The sequence below is a fragment of the Stylophora pistillata genome, chromosome 7 (genome assembly GCF_964205215.1).
Source record: "Stylophora pistillata chromosome 7, jaStyPist1.2, whole genome shotgun sequence".
Classification (NCBI taxonomy): Eukaryota; Metazoa; Cnidaria; class Anthozoa; order Scleractinia; family Pocilloporidae; genus Stylophora; species Stylophora pistillata.
In genome coordinates, this window is record NC_142525.1 from 31,688,562 (window position 1) to 31,706,585 (window position 18,024).

The window sequence follows — 18,024 nt, forward strand, 5'->3', positions numbered from 1 at the left end:
AGGCAGCAGTATTTTCAAAGCTTGTACAGAAAAATGTTACCCTCATTCATTTCCACAGTCAATGAAAAATGACAATAGTTTGCAGCAAGTAAGGTAAGAATCAACCATCATAATGACTGAGCAAACATTCACAGTTCTGTACGCCATGAACCTTTATGGTAACCACTACATGTCCACGAGGAAATGATCAAATCATCATTATTAACCTAAGTTGACTTGGACAGAGCACACGTATTTTTTCTACAACACTTGGAATACCTCCTTGGCAAGTCGAATTAACAAAGTGCCGCAGTACATGTAAAGCTGAGCTTTCATCTCTGATAGAATCACTTCCCACTCAGTTGGTCCACCTGATATTGATCGTCTCGGTGACTGGCGGATTTTACGCCCATAAGCCATAAACAAACAGTGATCTAACCTAATAATATTAAATGATGTTAATATTTTATTATTATTGATCAATACTTCATCAGCCTAACTATTAGCAATGTTTTTAAAAGTAATAAAAAAGGATGTGTTGTTTGGTCCATAAGGTGTCAAGTACATGTAATCTTCATCTTTGTCTTTGTCAATGATGATATGTGTGATCAAAGGTGTTAATGAGCATTAACCCATTGACGTCCAGTGCGCCTGTATGCGCCCATGGGGACCCACACCCTTTCTACGCCTTGTGACGTCATCACTTTTAACCCTGGAGCATGAATTTGAGCACCTACTTGAACAGGTTGAAAATATCTTACAGACGATACCAGAATGAGCGCAATTGAGTAAAGGAGATTGGAGAAATAGCCAAAAAACCGTGTCACTTTGACCTGAAAATCTGCATGAAAATCGTGTTTCACTACCCACCTACCTTTCCGAGCATGTGCTTTGAAAATAATGAGTAGTTTCTGAAAAATCTTTACACCAAAATGAAGCCTACTCAATTTCCAGCAAGTGAGGAGAAACTTCAGGCAAGGAGAGGGGGAAAAAAAGGGCAGGAGAAAGAGAGAAACGTAGAAGTCGTAAGTGGGGCATGACTTTTCAACCCAAAAACTATGTCGAAATCTTGCTCTCTGCACATGCGCGAGATTTTCAGGCCGCCATTTTGCATTTGGATCGAAAGGCCATCCAGTGCACGAGCTGTCAAGGGGTTTTTGTTAAGTTTGAGCTTTTAAAACCACAACAGTGACCCAAAATCTGCTCGACTAACCTCAAAACACAGTTTTCCACAAAAGCTGCGGCCATTAATGGGTTAATGGACAGGATGCAAAATTGAGAAAACTTTACCAAAGCAAAAATACAAAACTGGAGGGGTGTGCAGAATGAGGCTTAAATGACATCCAGTGCAACATTTACTTCTCCTTCTTTTATCACCAGGAAATATTGGAGAGTCAGTTTTCATCCAGGTGTGGCACAGTCATCCATACTGTTCATTATAACTAAATTGATTTTAAGTATGTGATTTCCTTTGCCCTACCTGAAGAGAACATTGATAACTTCACGAGTGCTGCATTCACGGAGATTTAGCTCCAAAAACTGACAAAGTGCAATGAGAAGGTAGGCATGTACATCAAGTATGCTGTTACCAGTACCTACTGCCTCATCTTCCAATACTGCAGGCAATAGAAATTTGAATAAATTTACAGCAAAAAATGTAAACTTTAAAAACAATGCCTTAGAATTAATTATGTACCAAGGGATTTAGTAAATTTCAGTCTACGTCAATGGTCTGCAAAGTTAATATCAAATTGTCTATGTGACTGTTAACCATAAGAGAGCTTTTTTGTCACTCAGAAAAAGTAAAGTATGGTGAAAAATCCAGCATCCAATACTCACTGTGCTTTTCCAGAGATGCAAGGTATTTCTACAAAGAAAAGAACAGGCTTAATGATGTTGTTCTGTCATATAACAAGAGTAGAGGAGTCTTCAACTGCAAGCAGTCATGCTCTAGAGTCTTACCTCAAACATTTCCACACTACATGCAACCCATGGTAGACTGTCTTGGAAGGCTTTTGTTTTCAAAACTGTTGCACAATGACTAAAAGCCTCATCAAGACGTCCTGAAAAAAAACAAACAAACAAAGAGTTTCTCCTTACAATATCAATACAATACTAAGAAAACAAGTGATGAAGTGATGGGAATAAAGAAAAAAGTGGGGTGAATAATTATTAGTTGATCCAATGACAAATTCTCTAAACTTACATGAAAAAAAATGTATAGCAGACACTATGGAGATTTCAAGACTTGAAAAGCATCATAATCAATGATCAGTAGTACATTACCTCTCACAGCATACAGTCTCACCAATCTTACATGTAAGTCAACTTCTCTGGGCCTCTTGCTCTAAATTAAAAACAGAGATAGGTACATCATATATTGTATACAGTTGGAGACCGTTTTTTACCCTGTCTTAGAAGAAAGTATTGTGTGTGTGTCACACCCTCCTTCTTCCACTTATTTGCACCGTTACCCATTAATAATGGGGAGTATAAGGAAATAACGAAAGAGAGAAACTTACAAGTTCTTCAGAAATCAAATCTTCAAGAGCCTCATAATCTCCAACTTCAGCTGACTCCAGAAGATGCAACTGTAGTGTAAAGAAAACTTGATTGGTTAGTTTGTTAATTCATAAGTAGCAAAACATCAATATCACTTTGACATTTTAGAAAACATTTGAAGCACATGTCACTCAAAACAAAACCTCACCCTCAGACTGAACACATCTGGATGGCCAGGAAACAGACGAGCACCTCTGTCTGCCCATGCCTGTGTGGTCAATTCACAAAATTAATCCACATTAAGAAACAAAATTTCAAAGTTTCACCATTTGAGGTAAAGAGTTGTATTAGTACTAACCTTAGCTCTTTCTGGATGAACTGGAACATTGCAGTATAATTTTACCACTGAAATAGATTTTGCAATAATTTCAATTATTGTTGTTCTTTTCCAGTTAATCACTATTTGATAGCTTCCTTTAAAACAAGTCTTTGATATAAGAAAGCAATTAAAGAAACAGAACAGAGGGATCAATTTGCAATTCAATGAGCATCATCCTGACCTTTCAAAACTAGTTCCTTTTGACTGTTATTCAATTCCAAAGACCTGTAAGATTCAATTGTTTAATATCATCACAATTATTATCAAATTATTGCTGTAATCATTATCATTATTGTCATAATTGATAATAGTATACACTGAAACAATTGATACCATCAAGGCCATGCTCTGATTGGCTATTCAAATTCCAATATCAGCACGAGCCGGATTTTCACCCAAAAATATTGTAATTGTTGCAGGAAGAAATGGGTTATAGTCATCTTTTTGTGCTTTATTATCTCACTGTTTTAAGAGACACTAAAACAGCTACTGAACTCACCACTTTGCAGCTCTGTAAATATCCACTACTATCCACCTTAACTTCAGTGAATAGTTGTTAATTACTCATATTACATTAATTTATTATAATTGACTCTAAATCCTAAGACATCAATCACCATTTTGAGAACTACTACACCTTGAAGAGCATGACTAAATATCAAACAGAAAAACACACAATACCTGCGATATGAAGCCACAGCCCTTTCTAGTTCACCCATTCCTTCACACAGCTGCCCCATGAGATAATGACCCCTATGGATTGGAAGCAAATATCAATGGAGCATCATTTAAATATTAGGGTTTATTTCTCATAAAAACTTAGCTGTATATTATCTGATTTGGGGATGAATGAATGAATGAATGAAGAACTTTTTTTAACGTGTCTTTGAGAAAGCAGCTGGGGGGAAAAGTCCCCTCTGCAAATTGAGGACACCTGTTGATGCTATCTAAAATGGATTAGTAAAACAAATAGATAAATTACCTTATTTAAATTTATAAAAGAAAAGAGTAGCGTATTCTTCAAGTATCCTTTTAAAGGTTTTTCTACTGTTGTAGCTCTTACAAAACAACTCAACATACACACCATAAATAATCAAAAGGATGGGAACATTTAGTATGATTAACATCTGACATTCATGAGCACAAAACCAAATAAAGTGATATAGCGAAAAAAAAAAAAAAAAAGAAAAAGAAACCCATAAAATAGTATAAGCTGTGAAATTATCTGAGACTGACTTACCATAGAACTTTTCGATCGGAGACAAACACACATAATTATTACCTTAGCTGTCAGTCTTTTTATATACGTATAAATCAAACCTACCTAAAATCAGTCTCATTTTCGCCAATGTAAGCTTCCAGATGTCTAACAAGGGAAAAATGCACACTACACTTTTAACTACAATTATCATCATGGCAGTGCTCTATATAAATCATCACATCCCCACCAAACTTCCCCCATCCCAACTCATCCGATTGAGAGGCTGATCGAGGTCACAACATCACATTCATGGGATAAAAGAGAAGTGACATCCTTCCTAGGCTGAGGGGAACACTTGACTGAGGGGAATCAATTGATTAAAAGTTAGGGGTGCAAGCACCTATTTATACCGGGTGACAATATATCGAAAGCGTTTGTTGAGGGTAAGAGTAAGCGGTAGTTTGGTCAGCAGGGAAATTATGAAACCCACGAATATTCTGAAAGCCCGCAAAAGGATGACATTTAAAACTGAAGAGAGCTTTGACTAAGACACTAGAAGGCGTAATGATGACAACGACTATTTAATCATCTTTAAACAAATCAGAGATTGAGTTCCCTGAGGAAAACCTTAAAAATTGTTCTGTTAAAAACCAGCCCTTCTTGGGTTATTTTGAAAAAAGTGACGAGTTTGAGGATATGCTCCACAGGTTTCTTCTTTTAAGTTCCACATGCTTTGTAAAGAAGGCCTTGCACTCAAAGGAGTTAAATCACAAGAGGTTTTCAAAAATGGTAGGGAGTTTCTTTTATTTTTAGCTGATTTTTTGCTTTTATCAATTGGGAGTGGACCTTGTAGAGACCTGATTGTTTGATCTTTTGTAAAAACTTATGCAATGCACCAGCGGAAAAGTGTTGAAACATTTAAAACTGTTTGATATAAAAGAAAGCCCTTGGAAAAAACTTTAAGTGCATAACCTAGTATACCAAAATACTTTTTCAAATTATGTATTCTAATTAGTGTCTCTCGTCTTTAAACACAATGGTGGTAAAGTACCAATCCAATTTTTTGGCAAACCGTTACCATTGTAAGCAATGAAACTCGGCATTGCCTTCATGGACCAACAAAGGTGAGAATTCCTTTTGTAAACAGAGTTTGAAATGTAATCAAATGTATCAGTTGTACTCGATTTTGTATAACCCATGAAACTATTATAAGTTTTTTTAGGTATTTTAGTGAAGGAATCCTTTGAGCTTTTTGCATGCAGAGGGAAAGCTTTGCTCAATTTGATTTGACCCAATGTCAAAGGGTCTTGATGTTGGCTGTCAAGCCATGCTGACCTGTCACAGAAGCTTTGATAGAAAGCAGATCTGTGCTGCTCAGTAATTCTTAGCAAACAGAGTTGTGAAGAGGGTGGCAAAAGGGGAGTTCCAAGCACACATCACGCATCACCGAGATTTGTAGCGTGATGCAAGTGAAATAGCTGCAATTGAAGAACAGTTTCCAGGAAGTGTGGCATACATTTGCGACTTTCATGGGATAAAGACTCTTCAACGGTAGGCATGATCGAAGAAGAACAATCTACCATCTGCAGAACAAGATATGTTTCTAGAATTTATGAAAGGCATAGGCTAAGTGTCTTATAAGGATCAATTTAAAGAGTAAGTAAAGGCACTTAGAAAATCCAACCTTTACAAAGATCATGAAACTTTGAAGGACTATGTTGAAAACACCTGGCTGTTATGTGCTTATTGATGAGTCCAGGCTTTTCGTAAACAGCAGGCAATCAACATAGTAAATACCAGCAACAGAATTTAAGCACAGAACAAAGTATTTAATACGAATATTTATCAAGATCAATAGACAAGTCCATTTATGGTATTGCAACTATTTTAGTGGAATGATTTATCCCGGAATTCCTATCAGCAATACCTGCAAAGCAATTTAATATTCAGTAGTGCTTAAGGAAGGTACAATTCCTCTATTCCTGCTTACATGCAAAACAGACCCCCACAATTTGTGAAGCACTGCTTGAAATCTCACTTTCAGGCAAGTGAATACCAAGATGGCGATGTATTGATCCTCTGTTAATTTCCAGAAAGGTGAATTTCACATGAAAAGTTTCAGTAAGTTGAAGCAGAAACATCTTGTCCAATTAACAATTCCAAGTTGCACCTGTGAAGCCTGGCAGAAGTCCCAATACCCTTGTAAGCACTTCTTCATGGTGTTCAAAGCCTACCGAGAGTGGGACTTTAATACTCTTTCAGAGGACTATAAAATCAGTGTATTCATCACTCTTGACACTGAACATTTGAATGTTAATTTCCTGGTCTTCAGTGAGGAAGATGCACCACTGCATGCCACTCAAATAAGAGACAATTTCATTGAAGAGAAGGAAGATGCTTTTAGTGAATGCAGCCCGTCAGAACTGCCGGATATCAAGGAAACTCCTAAGGACAGCACAGAAACACAAGTTGGCAGAAGAGCAATTGAAGGGATTAAAACGGGTCTGCCTTCCCTCAGCACAAGACTGAGAAACAACCTTCAAGAGTAACTGAATGCTGTGAAAGATGTTGCTTTTCTCATGGATGACAACAACATACTCATGCAGGGAGGCATTAAGTGGCATAAAGGTAGTCTTCACCATGCTGACAAAAAATTGTCTCAAAAATCATGGCCTCCCTCTTAGAAATAGTCCAGTGAAGGAGAAATTAAAACTAAACCAAGTTGAATAACACCAGGTGTTGCACAAAAAGCTACCTAAACAGAGGAAATGGAAGAAGAGGACTTCTTCACCTATCGTGTTGCCAGACAAATGATGACAAGCAAGGTAACTTAACTATAAAAATATTGATACATATATTTGAATAGAGCTTACTTAGTCGTCTTAAAAAGAAATAGGTTTTTACATGTGAAAACTTAAGGAACTATTCCTCTTTATGACCAGATCATTCTTTCCATCGCATAAAAATAGAAATAGCGTTCCTACCACTTAAACTGTTCATCATTTTTTCGGCAAACTGGAGAAGTAATTGCGGACTTGCCGTGACTTTGAGTAGTGAGGACAGTGACCAGTGCAAAGAAACAGAAAATAGAATTTCTGAAGAACCCAAGCAAGCAACAAACAGTTTGCGGTTAATCTCTTATCAGGCAAAGCTCTATGATTTTAAGAGGGTACTGCTCCAGCAAATTTTGCCATTGTTTCTATTTTTCATTTCTGTCTCTTTCAGAGACAATACCTTTCATGGCTAACAGCAAATTTGGAAATGTGACCCTGTCATGTGTCTTCTCGATGCAAAGGGAGTTAACCTAGGGATACACCATGTCATGCTTGAGATCGAACCTTCAAGACTAAAGGTTGGTGACCTGTGGATACTTCTTCCTCTGCATGTGGCCATGCAACACTCCTCAGAGACGAGCTCTATTAAGGACTTTGTCAGAGGTTGACCCATAGACAAGGTACCATGTTCATAAAACAATCTGTGTCACAAAATATTATTTATGTATATGCTACAATCAATCAATTTTTGTGCCTCTTCTATTATACCAGGTTGTGGAAGCTGTGCTATGGAAATTGACCCCACAGTATAATGGCCTGTTTTATGCAGACAGCACCTTGGCTGAAATTATTAAAATTGGATGTAATACATATTTGGTTTGGTCAGGAGAGAGATTCTCAAATGTTACCAGGATATTTGTTCAGATCATAAAATCTGGAAGCCACTGGACTCTGTTGGTAAGTGTAACATACACACTGGTAACATTACTCAATGGCTATCTGAATCATATACATTTATTTCTTGACCAGTGGTTTCTATAACAAAATTAAATTACAAATTAAATTACACTAAATCTAACGACCAAAAATAAATGACAAATGAAATAAAAAAACCAAATAAACAGGTGGAATGAAAACTTAAAACACACCTGACGGTTTGAATTTTGAAAGAATGCAAGACGCAGCTTAAAGACATACAACACCAAACTACATAACATAACAAAACTTTTTGCGCAAACACTGCAATATATCTGTTGATGCAAGGGGACTCAACCCCACCACATGAATGGATCACTGGTCTCCAAAATTTGTTTTAACAGTAGGCTTTTGTTAAAACTTAATTGAAGTGTTTTACTGAAAGAGATAACCAATTCATAGCAAATTTGATTAAGGAAGGGTATGTTTGAGGTGAAATTAAGAGCCCTAACTTCTTGTTTTTAAGATCTTGGACAAATCAACAGCGAGCAGGTACTACTTTGACCCTTTGGCAGGAGATGTTCCATGAGAAATAAGTCCTCTAACAAATCCTTCTCTTGCATCACTGTTAGATAAGATAAGGTAAGACTAAGTACTGTAGACATGACTTATTGACTTGCCCTGTTCTGCCAACAGAAGAGTGAACATGATAGGAAAGTACGCTACTTTCAGTGCTTTTAACAAGTGTAAAGTTATAAAGTCATAAGCGAAAAAAACCTGTTCCATTGATTTAGAATGGCAGTCGCTTTGACAATAAAGTAGCCCTTTACTTGCCTGTCATTATATTTGTAGTGAGGTAGCTGACACCAAAACAGGCTGGCTTTCTCTGGCCTTGCATCAAGCCCGTGCACTTTAAACAGAAGGATGGGTACAACTGTGGAATTCTCATTTGTCTCATAAGCAGATAACTCGCTATGCACCCACAGGCGACATTTAGTTTATAGTTTGATATAGAAGTCGCTATTCTTATTAAATCATGAGGTGCTAAGGTATGAAATCTTTACCCTCACAAAATAACGAGCATTACCATTCGACATGCTAGCAGCTGGATGAAGTGCATTCGATTATTTATACCTGGACAACCAATGGTTTCTGCCTTAAAAGGAATTTAAGGGAATACTGCATATTCTTCACTCATTTTTCCCAATAATTGATTGTCATTTTCAACCGTTTCTTTCAGTTTGCAAGATGTTTGTGCAAAGAATCCTCTGTAGATGCAGCTTTCGACATACCAACCAAACATGCACGACTAACGTCTATGGTGTTTGGCTGTTGTTATGATGACATTCACGAATAAGTAACCTAAGTAACAGCTTGTTTCCAAACTGCATATCCTTTAACCTTTCCAAGCATCAGGTTTGATCCTGATACAGGGTTAAGAGTCAAAGTCAGAGATCTGAGCCAATAAAGAAGAGATATTTAATTGAATGATAATGAAATATATGTTTCGTCTGCTGTATGAGAAATATCAAAGTCTGCAAAGTGTGCCATGACAACGATGGAGAAGATAGGCTGGAATGTGACAGTTGTGGCCAGTACTTCCACACAAGTTGCACCAAAGTGGACTTCTCAGAGACTCTCTCTAGCTACTTTGTCTGCCCTTGTTCATATTACATAAACAAAAAACTAGACTCAATGCTGCAAGGAGAATCTCTCTCAAAATTTACTTTTTAAGAGATGAAATTATTGTCTAAAATTCAAACATTACTGTTAGGTTTATTGGCACATTATAACCTTGTAAATAGCTCATCTGAAAACATTTGTATTAGTTTTGTATATCTTTATACTCTGTTCAGTGCGATCTTACACATTTTGGGTTTGAACTTTTTGTGGGGAACAAGTGCTACACCTTACATGACGTTTTTAATTTTGACCGCTGTACCTGTTTGTGCGACCCTCGACGAATGCCTTCGATACAGTGTCACCCAACAGAGCTGAATAACGTGAACGCATGCGCTAGCTTTTTCCGCGGAAACACGGATCTTGAGTCATTCGCATGAATGATTTCCTATTCTGTTGTTTTGAGATGTCGTTTTCCTTGCTGCCTTTCTTTTACAGAACAACTCCAAAACCTTGGTACACCCCCTGAAAAGTTTCAAAAATTAATTTTCTCCTTAAAACCTCTGGAAATAGGAAAATGCCTTCGACGAAAACAGAGTTCCTCGGTTTTAAAAGACAGCCCTTACTATTTTGCGCTAATTTCGCTAAATTTTATAGACCAAGGACACTTGAGCCTGCGTTGTTGACGGCAACCCGCTGACGTAGCATTTCATTGTTCAGCTCTGTCGTGTCACACATTTGTGTGGAAGGGAACCAAAATCAATCACGATCACCCATCGGAAAAAAAGGACCTCGGTAGATTAATAGATTAATTGCAAAGTTAACTTCAAATTGCAACTTAAATACATTCACCGGAAATCCACAGATAAATATACTCCATCGTCAGTGAACGGCTACAGTTTTCAAAGACATGTCAAGTGCTGGGCCATGCTACATAGGAAGTGTTTCGAACAAGTTCTACAGAATGCAGAACTAACCTCATTGCGTTTTCATAATCCGATACCTCCTTGTACAGCTTAGCAAAGGCAAACCCTTTGTTACTTCGCTGAAAGATAAGTCGAAAACACTATTAAAAGTACTGAAATGAGCTACACATAAAATTGAAGGAAAACGAGAACAAATAAGTAAGACATCCAACCTCGCTTGCATTCGCACAGTGTCTCTGCATTTGCGCTACATATTTATCGACCTGATCTTTCGTCCACACCATACTATCTAGATATCAGCACAAGAAATATGAGGCTATCAAACTTCGAACTCTACTTTCAAAAGATGACCGCGAATTCAAGTTTTATCCAGACGCATGAATTACAATTATTTGCCGCTGAGCACAGTGATTGATAATGAGTAAACGTATGGAAATTTGGTGTTATTTGTGTAGTGTAAACAATCCTCTGATTTTTCAACAACTAAGAAAGCATTGCTGATCAAGAATATTTCGGTATGTTAAGTTTACATTTCATAGAAATGTAAGCATTTCATATCGTTTTCGATATGGTTATCCTCAATGAGCGGTGATTTGCATCCCGCAACTTGACTTCCGGAATTTCTCAGAAACTGAAACAAGCCTTCTGTTGAAATGTCGCTCTGCGAAAATCAGTGAACATTTTTCCTCCTTCTGTCTTTATTTTAATCGCGGTGGTGTTTATTTGGTTATGCGTAACCTGTCTCTTTCCCGAAGTATTTTCACTGATTCGGAAAGGCCTGTAACATTCTTGATGAGGTATAAAGAAAAGGCTGTCGCGCGCAGGATGCCTCGTATTGTCAAGGGGTTAATTTCCTTTTTAATTTTGCGTAGAGATCAAAATTTGTAAACCTGACGCTGATTGATTGCGTTTCTGAGCCAAAAAATGGATGAGGACAAAATTATCTCTGAGAGAGAAAGAGCACTTCAAGAGAGGATTGCTCGGTTGGAGAAGAAACTGGAAGGATGTCAGTCCCAGATAGGTCAGTAACACATATCTACATTTATTATATCGCTGGAAGCCCCCGCGGGCAATATGACGCGAATCCCGTGTTCTGATTAGCTACCTGAGCAGGTAAGATGGGCTCATACTGCCTGCTCGGTAGTCTAAACAAAGAAAACACAAACGACTCTCGTGGATTAATTGTGCAACAAACACCGTTGGCTCTCTTTCCTAGTTCTCTAGATGAACAAGTCATTCTTGTTTCTTATTACAGCGAAACCTTTGCTATATAACAAACCCTTTATGAACCAAGCTCATTTGGACAAAATGGCTGGATATTAGCATCCAACCATCTTGACCTCACGCTCGGTCAACTACCCATATATGCTGTAACAAATGGCGTAATACAAAGTTAACGCCGTATCGACAAACCCGTCTCTAGATCATGGCTCTACATTTATCTCAGGGTAATCAGTAGGAAGAAATCCTGCTAACGTAAGTATTTCCATCCGTCGTTTTGTTGTTCTAGACTTGAAACACCCAAATAAAAAAGGATAAGTTCTATTTTATTCATTTGCGCTTGATCGATTCTTATTTACGGTTTTGTTCCACCCGTGAACGATGTGGCTTCTCATTTTTCTGCAGATATTATTGATGATCAACGCCAGCAACTGGAAGAAAGGGCAATCAAAATGGAGTCTGTCTTGCTAAAAACAACGAAAGAGCTTTCAAACGCGAGAAAACAAGTGAGTTATTTCCTCTCTACAAAGTTGGGATGATTTCCACTTGTGTATCTTGAAATAGGTTTTCTTCTCTTCTGCTGATTTCTACCTAGAAAGGTCCAACGCTCAAAATCGAACCCTTATAATTTATTAATTCATAGCTTAGGGAGAAAGACATGTCAAGTAGTCATCTTGCAGAGAAACTTGAGTCCATGACACAGCAGATAGAAGAGTACAAGGTATGTTTGAAGATCTACGTTACAACTCAGTTAGTTACAATAGCGTGCTGTGCAGACCGTTATCAATATATTCCCCGTTATTGATTGAATATTTATACTATTATTGCAAGCCTTCACCAACTTCACTCAGATATATTTTGTTTTAAAACGTCGAATGTTCACTATGACAAGAATGTTCCTCTATTGAGCAACAATACTGATGAACTCCGCAGAAGTCTAAACTTCAGCTCACACTCACAAGACCTTGTAACATTTTGTACTGTCATCAATTGTTATCATGGCGCCGGGACTTCAAAGAGCAGAAAGTAGGAAAACTGATTGGAAGTCCCACCAGCTAAACTAACTCATGCCTTCCTTTTTTCACAGAGCCTTCTTTTCGAAGAGAGGGAAAAGACTAAGTACAGTATGGAGAGACTGGAAACGATCCTGTCTAGAGTCGAGGCTGAGATGACTTCGCGAAAAGAGTTTCAAGGCTTCCTAAACGTAAAAAAAGTTTTATTGAAATTGAAAAAAATTATTTCATCTTTTCCAATTAGTATTGTGATTGTTTCCACCCTGGAATGTTTAAACACCTTCGAGCAAGAACACATACGAATATTTCATAACCTTAGCCACCAAGGAGACTTTTTATCTTTCTAAGGCATCACGGTTAACATTGTCTTTCTTCCACGATGAAATATGTAGATTATTAATTTAACTGTTATATACAGGTCAAAGACACTTAAAATCATGCTGTATAGGCGAAGTATTGATTCAAACAGCGTGTGAAAAGGAGTTTGGTTATCACAAAGTTACTATCCAAGCCAAGCAGAGAGACACACCTATATATTCTTTTGCGACAAATTGTCGTCGAAAAGAAACTTTTCTCACGACTTCGAGAAATTTGCAATTGCACTTCCTTGCTCTATGGGGCAACTTTCAAGTGATTGGATTTTCCGTTTACTTCTAGTCGCTCTGTGATTGGTTGAGAAAACTCGGCCAGGCCACCCACTCGACTTATCAGATGCAAACTGAAAACCAATCAAGACTTGAACATTTACGTTTTTCTTCGCTTCTGGTAGCTTGCTTGTTTTTAATTTGTGTTCTGATTGGTTAATGATGGTGTCAACCTTAGTTCACATCAGTCGTTGCGATTACCTTGGTTTTTAGCTCAATTGAAAACTTTCCTAATTAGCGTATTCTCGATTAGCTTTAAATTGTGCTTTCCTTCTTTTTGGTAATCTAGGAGATGCTTATTGCTGTTAAAAAGAACTTAAGCACTCAGCTACGGATTGTCTTCAACAAACTGACGGGATTAGAAAATACACTTCACGAGTCCCCTCAAGAAATGAACCAATCAAAGTGTCAAGTTAGGCCCAGTTTTAAAAAGGCTCCATATTCGCTGGATCCAGAATGCGAACCGCTTGACCCGAAGACCTCATTGAAGAAATATGACGATGAAATTGTGATTGTCTTTGAAAAAGTAGTTACAAATGAGCAAAGAAAAAGAGCAAAACGGCTGGAACTGCCGGAAAATTTTTTTGCATATGAGGACTCCCTGCATGAAACCAGCTCCTGTGAATCAGCAAGAGTTGTGAGGTGAGAAAGACTTTCAGTTTTTACTGTAGATAACAATGCATGGCCAGTTGGGCTACAGGCATATTTTGTGAGGGAGATTCGCTACAGAATTGCGTTTATGTAGATTTTGTGATGAAATATACTTAACCATTTTTTCGTTTTGAAATCACAGTGGGCATAGCCAGGCAGCACTTGAAGACAATTTAACCCCAACAAAGGGTTCAGTAGGCCTGGCTTCTTCGACTTTTAAGCCCACGGCTTATCCTCCCTTGGAGATCCAGTCATTTTGCCAGAGTGTGCCAGGGGTGTGTCCTACCCCTTCCGCTGCTAGCGCTAGTTCACAGCTGTTCGCATCGCAAAATGCAGACAATGGCACTGAAGCAGAAGATGGCGACCGAAATGAGCCAAAACAAAGCCAAAAAACAGAAGCCATACTGTCACTTTTATCTGAATTTGGCGCTTCATCAACCTGCAGAATGGCTATTGGAACAAGTCTGAGCGACATAAAACCAATTTCCACTTCTAATAACTCCAATCAGCCGTATCCACCCGCATCTGATTCTTCATCATCTGGAGGAAGTTTAATGTTTAGCTTTTCTGAACCAAGGCTGGGGGAAAAGGAAACTGTTCTCAGTACTGATTACTCCAATCAACCACCTTCTATTGTATCTTTATCATCGGGCGCGAATTTAAAATTTGTCTCTCTTGGAACGAGTGTAAGTGACACAAAAATAGCTCCTACTTTTGGTGCTTCTAATCAAATGTTTTCAGTTGCATCTGGCCCTCCATCATTAGGCGGAAGTTTGAGGTTTGGCTCTCTTGGAACATATCTAGGTGACACAAAATCGGCTCCTACTTTAGGTGCTTCCAATCAACCGTTTTCAGTTGTATCTAGTACTCTATCATCCGACGAAGGTTTAAGGTTTGGACCTCTTGGATCAAGTCTAGGTGAAACGAGAACAACTTCTACTTTGGGTACTTCCAATCAACTGTTTTCAGTTGCATCGCAGTCTCCGTTATCTGGCGAAGCTTTGAATTTTAGCTCTCTTGGAACAAGTGTAAGTGACACAAGAACAGCTCCTACTTTTGGTGCTTCCGATCAATCACTTTTAGTTGCATCTGGTCCACCATCATCTCGCGGAGGTTTTAAGTTTGGCTTCGTTGGAACAAATGTAAGTGACACAAAAACAGCTCCCACTTTTGGTGCTCCCGTTCCATCGTTTTCAGTTGCATCTGGTCCACCTTCATCTGGCAGAGGTTTTAAGTTTGGCTTTGTTAGAACAAATGTAAGTGACCCAAAAACAGCTCCCACTTTTGGTGCTTTCGTTCCATCGTTTTCAATTGCATCTGGTCCACCATCATCTGGCGGGGATTTTAAGTTTGGCGTTGTTGGAACAAGTGTAAGTGACACAAAAACAGCTCCTACTTTTGGTGCTTCCGATCAATCGTTTTCAGTTGCATCTGGTCCACCATCATCTGGCGGAGATTTTAAGTTTGACTTCGTTGGAACAAGTGTAAGTGACACAAAAACAGCCCCTACTTTTGGTGCTTCCGTTCCATCATTTTCAGTTACATCAGGTCCACCATCATCTGGCGGAGAATTTAAGTTTGGCTTTGTTGGAACAAATGTAAGTGACACAAAAACAGCTCCCACTTTTGGTGCTCCCGTTCCATCGTCTTCAGTTGCATCTGGTCCACCTTCATCTGGCGGAAGTTTTAAGTTTGGCTTCGTTGGAACAAGTGTAAGTGACACAAAAACAGCTCCTACTTTTGGTGCTTCCGTTCCATCGTTTTCAATTGCATCTGGTCCACCATCATCTGGCGAAGATTTTAAGTTTGGCTTCGTTGGAACAAATGTAAGTGACACAAAAACAGCTCCCACTTTTGGTGCTCCGGCTCCATCGTTTTCAGTTGCATCTGGTCCACCTTCATCTGGCGGAGGTTTTAAGTCTGGCTTCGTTGGAACAAGTGTAAGTGACCCAAAAACAGCTCCTACTTTTCGTGCTCCCGTTCCATCGTTTTCAGTTGCATCTGGTCCACCATCATCTGGCGGAGGTTTTAAGTCTGGCTTCGTTGGAACAAGTGTAAGTGACCCAAAAACAGCTCCTACTTTTCGTGCTCCCGTTCCATCGTTTTCAGTTGCATCTGGTCCACCATCATCTGGCGGAGGTTTTAAGTTTGGCTTCGTTGGAACAAGTGTAAGTGACACAAAGACAGCTCCCACTTTTGATGCTCCCGTTCCATCGTTTTCAGTTGCATCTGGTCCACCATCATCTGGCGGATATTTTAAGTCTGGCTTCGTTGGAACAAGTGTAAGTGACACCAAAACAGCCCCTACTTTTGGTGCTTCCGTTCCATCGTTTTCAGTTGCATCTGGTCCACCATCATCTGGCGGAGATTTTAAGATTGGCTTCGTTGGAACAAGTTTAAGTGACACAAAAACAGCTCCTACCTTTGGTGCTTCCAATCAATCGTTTTCAGTTGCATCTGATCCACCATCATCTGGCAGAGATTTTAAGTTTGGCTTCGTTGGAACAAGTGTAAGTGACACAAAAACAGCCCCTACTTTTGGTGCTACCGTTCCATCGTTTTTAGTTGCGTCTGGTCCACCATCATCTGGCGGAGATTTTAAGTTTGGCGTCGTTGGAACAAGTATAAGTGACACAAAAACAGCTCCTACTTTTGGTGCTCCCGTTCCATCGTTTTCAGTTGCATCTGTTCCACCATCATCTGGCGGAGATTTTAAGTCTGGCTTCGTTGGAACAAGTGTAAGTGACACCAAAAAAGCCCCTACTTTTAGTGCTTCTGTTCCATCTTTTTCAGTTGCATCTGGTCCACCGTCATCTGGCGGAGATTTTAAGATTGGCTTCGTTGGAACAAGTGTAAGTGACACAAAAACAGCCCCTACTTTTGGTGCTTCCGTTCCATCGTTTTCAGTGGCATCTGGTCCACCATCATCTGACAGAGGTTTTAAGTTTGGCTTCGTTGGAACAAGTGTAGGTGGCACAAAGAAAGCTTCCGCTTTTGGTGCTTCTGATCAATCGTTTTCAGTTGCATCTGGTCCACCATCATCTGGCGGAAGCTTTAAGTTTGGCTTCCTTGGAACAAGTGTAAATGACACAAAGACAGATTCTGCTTCCAATCAACCGTTTTCAGTTGCATCTTGTTCCCCATTATCTGGCGGAAGTTTGATGGTTGGCTCTCTTGGGACAAGTGTACATGTAGGTGACACAAAAATAGCTCCTACTTTTTGTGCGTCCAGTCAACCATTTTCATTTGCATCTGGTTCTCCATCATCTGGCAAAGTTTTAAAGTTTGGCTCTCTTGGAACAAGTCTAAGTGACACAAAAACAGCTCCTTCTTTTGGTTCTCCCAATCAACCGTTTTCAGTCGCATCTGGTCCTCCACCTCTTAGACCAAATCTAGCTGAAACGAAAACAGTTTTCACCACTGGTAACTCTACTCAACCATCTTTAATTGCAACTGGTGGATCATTGTCTGGTGGGGATTTAACGTTGAGCCTCAGTGGAACAAGCTCAGGCGACACGAGAACAGGTTTCACTTTTGGCAACTTGAATCAAACATCTTATTCAAGCCCGGCACCTTCATCCAGCTTTCCGAAAGGAGGAGGTGTAGGTTAACAGTTTAAACAAGCTGATAGATCATAAGAATTTACCATCTGTATGGCAAATAACGATACTGATAAAATAGTGTGAGGCTTTCGAAGTAGGTTCTTGTTTTTCTTTTAGAGGCTTTAGTAGAGGCGAGGGAAACATATGAAACCAGTTTTAATTTCTGGTAATTCGGATTGAGTTCTCTTGGTTCGGAGTGAAGCCTCGTCTCCCAGAAAGTTTTCCTGTGTTTAGCTGAAACACTAGAAAAACAAAGGAAAGTTTCGAAGCCATCGCTTTTCTTCTGGATCTAGGGCTCTATTTTCAAGCAGTTTTTCACTTTGGCTTAGCTATGCCTCGGGAAGGACAAAGAGAAGGTGTGAAACAGTTGTTTTCTTTGGGGTTTAGAGTTCACCACCTCACAAAGGGTTTACAAATAGCACCATGGCTCGGAAAAAGAGAGCTGAGGAACTTCTGTTTTTCTTGAGGTTGAAGATCGACTTAATAGGCTGGCACACTATTTCATTGAGTGACATGGCTTCTTAAATTTAGGTAGGGGTGAAACCAGTAAAATCACAAAAATATAACACACAATTGTTTATGTTTGGTCGAGTACAT

General features: G+C 39.0%; 2 protein-coding genes across 2 annotated transcripts in view; one reads left to right on the plus strand and one right to left on the minus strand.

Annotated features, from left to right (window-relative positions):
- LOC111330521 (E3 SUMO-protein ligase RanBP2) overlaps positions 1 to 10,653 on the minus strand; it is a 28,246-nt gene extending 17,593 nt beyond the window's left edge. The window contains exons 1-13 of the mRNA XM_022935396.2: positions 10,509 to 10,653; positions 10,348 to 10,415; positions 4,185 to 4,226; positions 3,542 to 3,613; positions 3,042 to 3,085; positions 2,840 to 2,886; positions 2,690 to 2,749; positions 2,502 to 2,570; positions 2,266 to 2,326; positions 1,942 to 2,042; positions 1,819 to 1,846; positions 1,460 to 1,595; positions 259 to 418 (exon numbers count right to left, since the gene is read on the minus strand). Coding sequence (XP_022791131.2) covers positions 259 to 418; positions 1,460 to 1,595; positions 1,819 to 1,846; positions 1,942 to 2,042; positions 2,266 to 2,326; positions 2,502 to 2,570; positions 2,690 to 2,749; positions 2,840 to 2,886; positions 3,042 to 3,085; positions 3,542 to 3,613; positions 4,185 to 4,226; positions 10,348 to 10,415; positions 10,509 to 10,580 — 960 coding nt within the window. The 5' untranslated portion in view covers positions 10,581 to 10,653. The remainder of the gene's footprint in view (positions 1 to 258; positions 419 to 1,459; positions 1,596 to 1,818; positions 1,847 to 1,941; positions 2,043 to 2,265; positions 2,327 to 2,501; positions 2,571 to 2,689; positions 2,750 to 2,839; positions 2,887 to 3,041; positions 3,086 to 3,541; positions 3,614 to 4,184; positions 4,227 to 10,347; positions 10,416 to 10,508) is intronic.
- Positions 10,654 to 10,665: 12 nt separating this feature from the next.
- LOC111330537 (uncharacterized) lies at positions 10,666 to 18,012 on the plus strand. Its single transcript, XM_022935408.2, has 7 exons — positions 10,666 to 10,811; positions 11,169 to 11,317; positions 11,923 to 12,023; positions 12,161 to 12,238; positions 12,605 to 12,721; positions 13,464 to 13,816; positions 13,968 to 18,012. The coding sequence occupies exons 2-7, from the start codon at positions 11,221 to 11,223 to the stop codon at positions 17,434 to 17,436; spliced, it is 4,215 nt and encodes a 1,404-aa protein (XP_022791143.2). The 5' UTR covers positions 10,666 to 10,811; positions 11,169 to 11,220; the 3' UTR covers positions 17,437 to 18,012.
- The last annotated feature ends 12 nt before the right edge of the window (positions 18,013 to 18,024 follow it).